Source organism: Solanum dulcamara, chromosome 3, assembly GCF_947179165.1.
Source record: "Solanum dulcamara chromosome 3, daSolDulc1.2, whole genome shotgun sequence".
Lineage (NCBI taxonomy): Eukaryota > Viridiplantae > Streptophyta > Magnoliopsida > Solanales > Solanaceae > Solanum > Solanum dulcamara.
In genome coordinates, this window is record NC_077239.1 from 75,823,626 (window position 1) to 75,834,483 (window position 10,858).

General features: G+C 33.9%; 1 protein-coding gene across 1 annotated transcript; it reads right to left on the minus strand.

The window, feature by feature from the left end:
• Positions 1–1,106: 1,106 nt before the first annotated feature.
• On the minus strand, positions 1,107–9,767 carry LOC129882995 (vacuole membrane protein KMS1). Its single transcript, XM_055957527.1, has 8 exons — positions 9,402–9,767; positions 4,863–5,071; positions 4,205–4,283; positions 3,723–4,022; positions 3,056–3,210; positions 2,253–2,369; positions 1,889–2,068; positions 1,107–1,787 (listed from the first exon to the last, which is right to left on the minus strand). Exons 1-8 carry the CDS (start codon positions 9,496–9,498, stop codon positions 1,629–1,631), a joined length of 1,296 nt encoding a protein of 431 aa, XP_055813502.1. The 5' UTR covers positions 9,499–9,767; the 3' UTR covers positions 1,107–1,628.
• Positions 9,768–10,858: the final 1,091 nt, after the last annotated feature.

Consider the following 10,858-nt stretch of genomic DNA (forward strand, 5'->3'; position numbering starts at 1 on the left):
ATTGAAGGAAAAAGGAATCAAAATTGATTTGTTAATTAAATCACCTGACCTGGAGGAAACTCAGATAGTATAATAATTAATTGTTGATTAATTAAGTTAACGATAGTACTAGTGATTAGGATCTTAATATTTATGCCATGTGGACATGAAGACTGATGGTGAAGTTTATTTAATGTTTTATAAAATGACAAATTGTTGTGGGTATAATTATCTTGATTTAAACGATGATTACTGACTATTAATTGAATAATCAATAGAATAATGAGTATAATATAAAAAGATTATGCAGGTGACAATGACACCTATTATAATCACAATTCCAATAACATGATCATCTAAAGTCGAATTTAAATTGCCTCTTGATCACTCTATTTTTTTTTTATTACTACTACTATTCTTTATAATTTGTCCATTATTAACTTTGACACTCCTACTTTAGTAAACTAAATTTGACTATTGATAGTTTATATATAAGGAAACTTACATAAACATACAATATTAAGAAAATATTTACCATTTATAGCAATAAAAAAATAATTTCACTGAACACTTATAATACATTTATAATACAATTTTAATACATATTGCAGAGAACTACTTATAAAACATATATAATACAAGTTTTATAGATGGATAATACATTTATCACATATTTTAATAGACTTATAATACATTATGTTAGTTTCTTACTACACAAACATAATATATATTTTAAAACACTTATAATACATTTATATTGTGTGCATAATTCACTTTTGATACAAGTGTAGATTTATCATAATATTGCTATAAATGGTAATAAATAAAAAATATCGCTAAAATCAGTAATTAATTTTTAAAAAGCACTCAATCAAGTAATTTTTCCTTATATATATAGTTACCCCAAAGGAACGAGATGTTCCTACCATAATACAAGTATCAATGCCAATTTCACGACTCAAACATGTGACGAAGACAACTGTAACAAAAGTGAAGGAACTTTTCTATCCGAGGGCTGTGACTATCAAGAACCCTTATAAAAAGTGCCCGACTATCTATGAATGACCACGATCAGAATGCCAATCAACGAGATGATACTAGAAAAGATGTTTAGTGCAAACAGGATATCAGAGAGCGGAACATCAAAGCACTGATGATACATAAAAAGATTCCAGCACACGGTACAATACAATCTTTCGTCCATGCCAAGCATAACTTGTACGAATCGATGAACTAACAAGGAAAGAAAAAAGAATGTAGACCAGAGCAGTGATAATTGCTATACTTGAAACACAGGCCTGTTTATAAATGCAGAAAATGGTATCTTCACTTTCTAAGCATCTGCCCAATAATGAGTTTCCAGTTTCTCTGATCTCCAATATTGTCAACAATGGCACTTAATTGGCACCCCTAAATAATGTTTCTCTTAAAGTTACGTAGTCAATGAACTTGTGGGACTACTGTTCTTTTGTACAAAGTTTGTGAAATGGACTTGCTGGTGTCGAGTCTCCAAGTAGCTTCCATCGTAGTCACCAATCATTTTGTAAAACCTATTTCTGATCATTTGACAAAGGAAGATAGCGAAAAAGAAAAAGCTTGACTGGAAAAACAAATCTATGGGAATGAAAAGGGTTATTATCTGATTGCCCTCAAGATGATTTGTTCTTCAGACCAGCCAATTCCTCTTCTTGCTGTCTTTTTAAATACTGTTGTGCAGTAGCATTTACAATCTTAACGAAAAAGTTCAGTAGCATGATTGTAACCACGCCGTTCCAAACTGAAGCAAATGAGAAATCCCATTTGTTCATCTGACAAAGATTATGAGTTTTAAATTAAGATGAACAACAATAAACTAATGAATCAGCAAAAAGGGATTTAATCATTTAAGTAAGAAATAGATGAATTATACCTTTATATTTGAAGTCGAGGGAGTTTTGATAGCCATATACTTGTCTTTCATGGAATGGAGCTTGGTAATGATTTTGGGTAACATGGTTTCAAGACCAGGTATAAAGCTAAGCATCCGAATCAACTTGGTTTCCACCCAATAAAGAAGTTGATTGTTGCAAACAGAAATTATAAACACGGTCTGCAGGAGGATAGTCAAATAACACATCTCTATCAGAATCAAAATGTTAAATAAATTGGCCAGTCTGAAAAAGGTGGCTGAGAAAGCAAATGAAAAGATCTTACATGACGCCAAAACTAAACTAAATTGGAACTGCAACTAAGTGGTGGAAACTCATGAATGTAGTACATTAGAGTTGACAGACCTGTATGTGAGTTTTAATGATAGCCTTTCCAATCAAAGTTGCAAAAAAGAACTTCCAAAATGGGATCCCAAATTGTCCACACATTATGCCCGCAAGATCAAATAGAGGATTTGGAACCTACAAAAAGCACTTGCATTAGAACAGTCTATACTATTCAAGAAGATATATCTGCATGTTAACTGTAAGATACCACCATACGCAGCTAAATCCAAAACTACAGAAAAAGGAAAAGAGAAGAGAAAATTGGAAATATCTTGTCCTGTATGTCCCAGTTTTGATATTTTTTTGGAGATTATACTACAATTGTTGGGATCTTCCCATGTTTTGAATAATCACAATGCATTTTTGAAATCCACACAAAATTCCTTCAAAAAGATGCTGTATGACACAATTGTCAAAGTTGCTGGACCAACACATTCGTTCGACGATTACTGTCAGGTCAAAATTATTTTTGCTCCAAATCTTCCCAACTGACAAACATCCCCAAAAGCCAATTTTTCTCTAGCCTGCCGATGTTCTGGTCTCCACCTTGACTACAGCTGTCTGTAGTTATGGGAGGTTCAGTGGCTTGACGAGACATAATCAAATTAAAACCATAATTATGTACTGAAAACCAAATCTGTTTTTCTACAGTCAACAAAAATCAACTTCATTTTGGGATTGGGGGGTGGGTAATGCTCTAGTGTATAGCTTTAGGAACATAATATCTGCATACAAAACTAAGGTCATCAAATCAAGTTTATCCTCCATGCATGATTCTCTGGATGAGTAGAAGATAGATTTAAATGTAGATTTGGACTAACCGAAGCAAGTATTAGAATTGTGAAGAAGTTCAAACATTGTGCATGGGAAAAAAACCAGCGCTTCATTTGAGTAAGACGAGTAGCTATGAATCCACTATTTTCAGAAGATGCATCTAGTTCTTCCATTGCTTCCACTTTACTACCTGAGAGGCTTGCTGCATAAAGGTATGGAAATACATTAGCAAAACGAAACCTAAAGATTAGAAGCTTCAAAATGTTCTTTTGCATCTGACAAGATTGAGAACATGTAGAGTGAAAAGTCCCCCAATTATGTCTTGATATACCAAAAATTGAAAAATAACTACTAAAATAAGTAAAAGTTATGCACATGTAGGCTCCCAAAGCACATCTGATTGACTAATTGAGGAAAATCAAATTCCTACCACTCTTCTATAAGATTGAAGGCCTAGACGACAAATCAAGTCCCGTAAGGCACACATTTAAAACTCAAAAAAGATAATCAAATCTCATATCACAAATAATTTGATTTTTGATTAAAAAAAGGGGAGAACTTTCCAAATTACAAGTATCTTTAAACACCCTGAAAGGTTGAATAACCGCCTAATATACCAAGACCAGTAGCTTCAAAATAGGTTTGTGCTGCAGGTATTGAACTATCTACCCAATACAGATGTAGGTTTATAGACAAAAGATAGTGTAGACGAACCTGCTCTTGAAATAAAATATGGGGGAAGCTCTCCAAGTGCGGTTCCAAGGCCCCATAAAACAGCCTCTAACTGCACTTGGGGCAGTATGCTACTAAGAGGAACACTAGTGCCATGTGAAGATGAAAATACAGGGGGGCCAAACTCTGAACAATCTTTTCGAAGCCATAAAGGAGTTCTTTGAAATTGTATTGTATCATAGGGAGCCATTTTGAGGTCAACTCGCCCACACTTAATTGCTTTTATCGTAAATAAAGCAATATGAGGGCCCAGATAAAGGACAAAAGTGTGCAAACCAGACCCTGCAACATGGCAACGAAATAGAGTATCAAAGTTTTTTATGGAAAAGCTAGAAAGAAGCAAGTTAAATCCCCATTACTATCAGCAAGTTCTTTTTATGGAGACTTGAGTAGATAACTCTCCCTCCAATATAGAAGTAATTAAACATAAGAAGCTAAAAAATCTAATAGTGAATGCTGCTTACCAAGGCCAATAGAAGACGCAACACCAAGAGCTACCCACCATAATCCAAACTGGAGATATTTAAGAACCTCCTCAACATGCTGCATTGAAACAGAAATGTTCTATTAGCACTGACAGGACTGAGTTTAAATACAACATAATAGATACCACAAAACAACCAAACATGCCTCTTCAAAACTAGTTGGGTGGCTATATCAATCTTCTATATCCATCCCATTCCTTTCGGCATCAGATATATCATACAAGCACAGGAAAATAGATATTTGACATTTTCTAACTCCTCAACAAAATAATCGAAAATTGTCAAAAAGATCCAAATAAACAGTTCACTTTGGTAGGCATGTGTATGTGTGTGTCTATAGATAACGGCGGAATCCGAGCCAACTTGCACACACCTCAACTACTGCATCAAGTACATATTACCCCCCACCACAACATATATCAGATAACTTTGTCAACCAAGGCTTAGACAAATGAGAAAAATTGCCTAGTTTTTTCAGTCTTTTTTGGGATTTAAACCTTGGTCTTTCTGGGCATGTTCCACTTCATTGACCACAAGCACCACCCTTGGGTGTTACCGTGCAAGGCATATATTCTGATGATGGTACAAGTAATCATCTTTCTCCACTGCAAAAGCATCTGAAATTGATGAAGCATACCTTTACATGAGGACCATCGGTTGTCACAAGCAGTATTAAGGCAAGGATAGCAATTGTACTGAAAAGCATACACCATCGATGCGACAAAAGATATGCTATCGACTTCCTGAGATACTGCATCATCGCCATACTGAAAAGCTTGAGTGTTCTGAAAGGCTGTGTCAACAGATTCAAATTTTCTAAATCCTTTTGATGCTTCGTACTAGGATCTGCAAGGCAATAACAATTAACTCAGTCCGTGTTAAGAATATAGACTGTCCCCTAATTTTTTGACATCTTGTCCCTTACTTTCTTCTCTTTTCAAATCTGCCTAGACAGTGAGAATCTAAGTTTGCATAGGTATCTGATATGGATGTGGATCTAGAGGTCGGATCCTTCATGATCTAAATTTTAAGATTCGGGGATACATATACAGGTACGGGGATTTGGCTAAAAATAATTCAAATAAATAAAAATAAAGTTATATGTCTAAATTATGAGACATTAAGTGGAAAACTTACAAGGTATTATGTGAAAAAATATTGATCAAGAGAGAATCTCAGAAGGTGATACAAGGAAAAGGACTGAAATGGAAATTTCTATATGCAAGGTACTCCATTTCTTCAATTTCAACTTAGGTTTTGCTTTCAGTATATGAATCATTCTATCTGTCCCGAATTTTTTGGGTTGATTTTGGTCAAAGTATCCAAAATAGGTTTGACCAAATCCAGTACATACCCCACACCAGTGTTGTGAAAGGCGATCGCCTCGTCACCAATGGCGAGGCAAGGCGAACCTTCATCACCTATTAGCTTTGTGGCTAGGCGATCTTCAAAAGGCGATGCCATGGCGAGAAAGGCATCGCCTTTTGTATTTTCTTAAAAAAAGGCGACCAAATTAGGATTTTAAAAGTTAAAAGGTAATTTTAGGGTTTTCTTTTCAAATTTGCACTGTTGCATTCTTAGATTGCGACTGCGACTCCAACTAGTCGAGTCGACTAGACCTCTCCGGCGACCAGCCAGACTTTTCTGGCGACTCCAAAATCCAACCAATACGTATTTCTTCTTTTCTTCTTCAAATTTCTACTTCCTTTGTTTCTTTTTCCTTCTTCTTCGGACTTCAGAGTTACTTCTACCTCTATTTTTTTCTTTCACTATTTTGACTTTTGTTCTGCTTTTTCTCATTCAAGTTCTAGACTTTTAGTATGTAGTATCTATTTTTAGTTTTTGAATTGAAATATTTGCTAATATGCTATTGATATTGAGATTTTGATTATTTATATATGCAATTAAATATTTTGATGTTTTGGTATTAATTGGCATTACACTACAAAAAGTTAAGTGCCTCACCCTGTGGCGAGAGGCGAGGTAGATCCTTGTCGCCTTTTGCCGTTCAAAACACTGGCCCACACTCATGTCGTGTTGACACGGGTGTGGCACTGAAAGTGAAGAGTCCGAATGACTTAGATGAGCATCACCAATAAACATTCTTCTAACATGTAAATAATTATATGCGAACTGCGAACACGTTCTCCTTCCTACAATATGCCACATAGATAAAATATTTGTCTCTTATCTATTACTTTCTGCACTTTGATTACTCTATTTTATTTGTGTCGCTTTCGTTATTTTCTTTTCCATATCGCTTAGAACTTCTTAGCCTTATCTGACCTATTTTTATGCTTTCATTGAGCCGAGGGTCTTTCGGAAACAACCGTCTTACCTTGGTAGGAGTAAGGTTTGCATACACTTTACCCTCCCCAGACCCCACGTTGTGGGATTTCACTGGGTTATTGTTGTTGTATTTTTAGCTTTTCTTCTTTGATGGGTCGATTGTTTCTTTTTGGTCAACCAAATCGATCAGGAGACATGCTTATTACTTTATTATCTATTTTATTCGATCATATCCATTAGAGCTTTTGCGTTTTCGTGTCCTTATTTTTAACACTGTCAATTGAAAGTTCCTATAAAAGTTTCTCATTGATAACTCTACAATCATTTTCCAGAAAAGAATTGAATTTCTCATTCAGTTAACTGAAGTGTTTTTTTTTTTTTTATAATCATCCAAACCATGATACCAGAGGTATAACATAAGCTTCCAAATATTAAGTGAGATAATGATGCCTCAACGATTTTATTTTCTTTTAGTTATCTCTACAAGTTACTTTTTTTCTTCTTATATCTCTAGAAGTTACAATCTAAAAGATCCTTAACAGAAGGGATACAGTAAGATTTTATGCTGCTAAATTAATGATAAACAGAAAACTACACCTCAGGATGTAAATTTCAGGTATCATGTGATAGATTGCTTCTATTGATATCCTCCCCGATTATGTTGGAGATATAAGCCTTTTATAGTGAAATTAGTAAGCATCTTTACAAAGTTAATGTAATGAAAACAAGTGAACCAAGGACCACACGCCTACTGAACAGATCACTTACAGGAAACAAGGATAATACCTTCTAAATTTTGCAACAAAAGCAGTTCCTAATAAAGCTACTATCTGAGTTCTTTTTGTTGAGAAAAGGTAAGTGTTACTTTCTGAGAAATTTGATCTATCATAGTTCAAGAACATGAATGTTTCGATTTCTATAAATTTTCTCTCCTTCTCACATGCATTTAGTTGTCTTTCCATGTCTTCAGAATCAAAAAGACATTCCAAATCTCACGTCTTTATAAGAAGAAGCGCACAATGCATCACGTGATTTCCAGTTTATGTTTATCAACCATCAATTCGCCATATGTTAAATGATATTATTAAAACTAAAGTCTCATTTTCTGCTCTACTGAGAAATGAAATAAATATGGGCTGTTGTGGATAAGAAAAACCTCACTCGAACAGATTGGGGCTTAAATAAAAAAAAGAAAACAACTACCGAAAAATAGGAAGTAAATATTGAGAAAATCACAAACTTCAAAGGCCTTAAACATTTCATCTTCACCCAATAGTATGCAATAGAAAGTAACAAGCAGATGTAAGGGATATAAACAAAAAACATGGATATAAACTCTGCATATTACAGCAAAGTGCAATCCTAGCTTTTTGAATCCATAACTAACTCCGCTGATGTCTGGATTGTTCCTTCATGGCAAATCTGGCACAAAACTAAACAGGATTTACAGGGAATTTAGCATATTGGCTAAATAATTTGCTTCAATCAGACTTCATTCAGCTTTAAATCAGTGCAGATGTCGTTCAGTCACTTCAGTGTATGAAGTATGTTCCACTGACTTTAATCTCAGCCATTTATCATTCTATGTTGTATATTTTACTCCATGTAATCAAACTAAAATCGAGTATTATCTAGTTTAACATTAAGCTATGTTAAAAATGACTACGGACACTGAAATCTCCAAATGATGTAGATCATCTTTAACCAAACAAGAAAACTAGGATGAAGCTAAAACTAATCTAGTCCAGATGAGAACCTACTAAATGGTACTAGTTTGAGATACTTCATCTTACATTTAAATGCAAATGAGACCACAATTATAGACAATTGTCTGTTCTCTGAAAAGAAGCTGAAGAGATGACCTTAAGAATCTAATGAAATTGTATGGGGCTTCCAGTAGGAGTTCACTAGCTGAGTACATAGGGTCTAGGGAAACCACGAAATCTTCCATAGATTTTGCATATGATCACAAAAACTAGGGTACATAAAGTAGGACATGAATGGCCAAAGTTTCCTCCGCCAGAGACTGATACTTCTCCTGATTAGTGTCACCTTTGTGATGTTACAGCCAAACAACAAACATTACTTCCATTCAAAATGCAATAAAATCTGCAGATCCATGACTGTTTCTTACTCTTACATTATACTCTCTACTGTGACTGGAAGGATTAAAACAGACAACTGCCTAAATCAACATATATAAAGGAATGCTCTCATCCCTTGAAGGACACATCAACCAAGGTGCATAATTGGTACAACATTCATGTTTCGATACCACATAAACAAAACAAATAACACAACGATAGATGCCGAATTCATACAAACAACTTAAATTAACAAGGTATCCTGACTCCAAGTGCAGAGGAATGATCCAAAAACACATTGCTATATCCCAAAAACTTCATACCTTGTTGAGCGACAATAACGCTGTACTAAAATTGACCCATTACAATCTCTTTTCTTACTTAAGAATTTTCCTCACTTTTGGACTCCATGTATCTAGATTCATCAACATTAAGTTTTCCAAGATTCGCCATAAAAACAAGACAATGCTTACTACAAACAATTATGAGAAATAGCTGCACATCTCACATCAGGAGAAATTGCAGTAACATAAATTTTGACCCCACACCCCACACCCACCCAATCCAACAAAACACAATTCTTCATTAATTCAACATAACAGACTCAGATTTACACCTTCATCCAGCAGATACAGTCATCAATTTAACAAAGACGCTTCCTTTATTTATTTCTAACAAGTATTAATACATACCCAGTACACAAAAACACAACCTAATCCATTAACAAGTCTATCTTTTCCTTTTTCTCTTCCCTAGTTATCAAGAAAAACTAAAATAAAGAGAACCCAAAACCAAAAACTTGCCTGAAATTGACATCTCTTTAACTGGAGAAGCAGAACGAAAACTTTTCTGGGATGTTAATAAACTTTTCTGGGATGTTAATTTCTTCTTCGACCCCATTGTTAATTGTGTCTTCCCACCTTAAAGACTCCTTTTTAACAACCCAAGTACTGTTGGATTGCAGAGAAAACTTGGAAAAAGAGGAAAATCAATCGATTAGAATACACAAAGAATCGATTTTTGGAAGAGATCTGAGGGCTGTAAACAAGAAAATCCAAGTGGGTTTGCGTCAGATCCACTGTTTGAGCTCTCTCAGGGGATCGTTTTTTCCAAACAACGGAGACCCAGATCACCTGGATAAAGAATTATTACTATAAAATAAATATATCAATAAATAAATAAATAAAGTGAATAAATAAAGTTGATAAATGCAGTATTATTAGTAACAATTGACAATTCGATGCTGACCCAAATTTAAAGGGGGATATAAATAAATTACCACTAATTGGTAGATAAAACAAATAGAATTAGAAAAACTATTGGACCTTCCGTCCAACTATGCGGGGCTGTTTGATACGACGTCCAACTATGCGGGGCTGTTTGATAGACTATCAGATAGATAGATAGACTTAGACTATACCTAGTAGGGCTGGACATACGGTATTCGGTTCGATATTTTTAAAATTTAGACTCGGTAATTCGATAATTCAAAGTATATATCGAATACCGAATTTTCAAATTTCGATTCGATAATCGGTAAATCAAACTTCGATTCGATACGGTATTCAGTAATACCATATTTTTTTAATAGTTAATGTACAATAAAAATTTATCCGCATTTAATATTTACATTAACCTAAAGAATACATATCTTAACTTACATTTTTATTACTACACCATAATTAAGTAATAAATGCATTTTAACTTACCGAATATCGAAATCGAAATTGCACTGAAGCCACATTCTACGGAGGAGAAATGATACATCGTAAACAAAGAGAAAATAATTTATGAATAGATACAAAATAAAACAATATTATAATATAATAAAAATGATGAAAAAGAGTGAAAATAAAAATCTCTAATGTATCACACATAATTTTTATACATATATTTTTCTTTGAATTATCCAAAAACTATCACTGCACTAATTATTAATTAATTCTTGCAAAGATATGAAAGAGTTGGAATATTTCGTTTTTAATGTAACTACCAAACAGTTTATGTAGATAACTGACGTGGTGAATCATGCAAGTGAAATTAGAATTCTTAACCAATTGCATAAATTTGAAATTAGAATTTATAATTTTTACATGTACATGAATTTAAATTTTAGCAGTGATCCATAATGTACGTGTTTGAAAGTGTGCATTTAGTATGCTATAAACGTGGAAAAGTTGAAATGAAAATGGTAAGGAAAATGAAAAAATGAGATAGTTTCCTCTTACTAAACTCTTCTTTTTTTGATAATTTTTCTTCT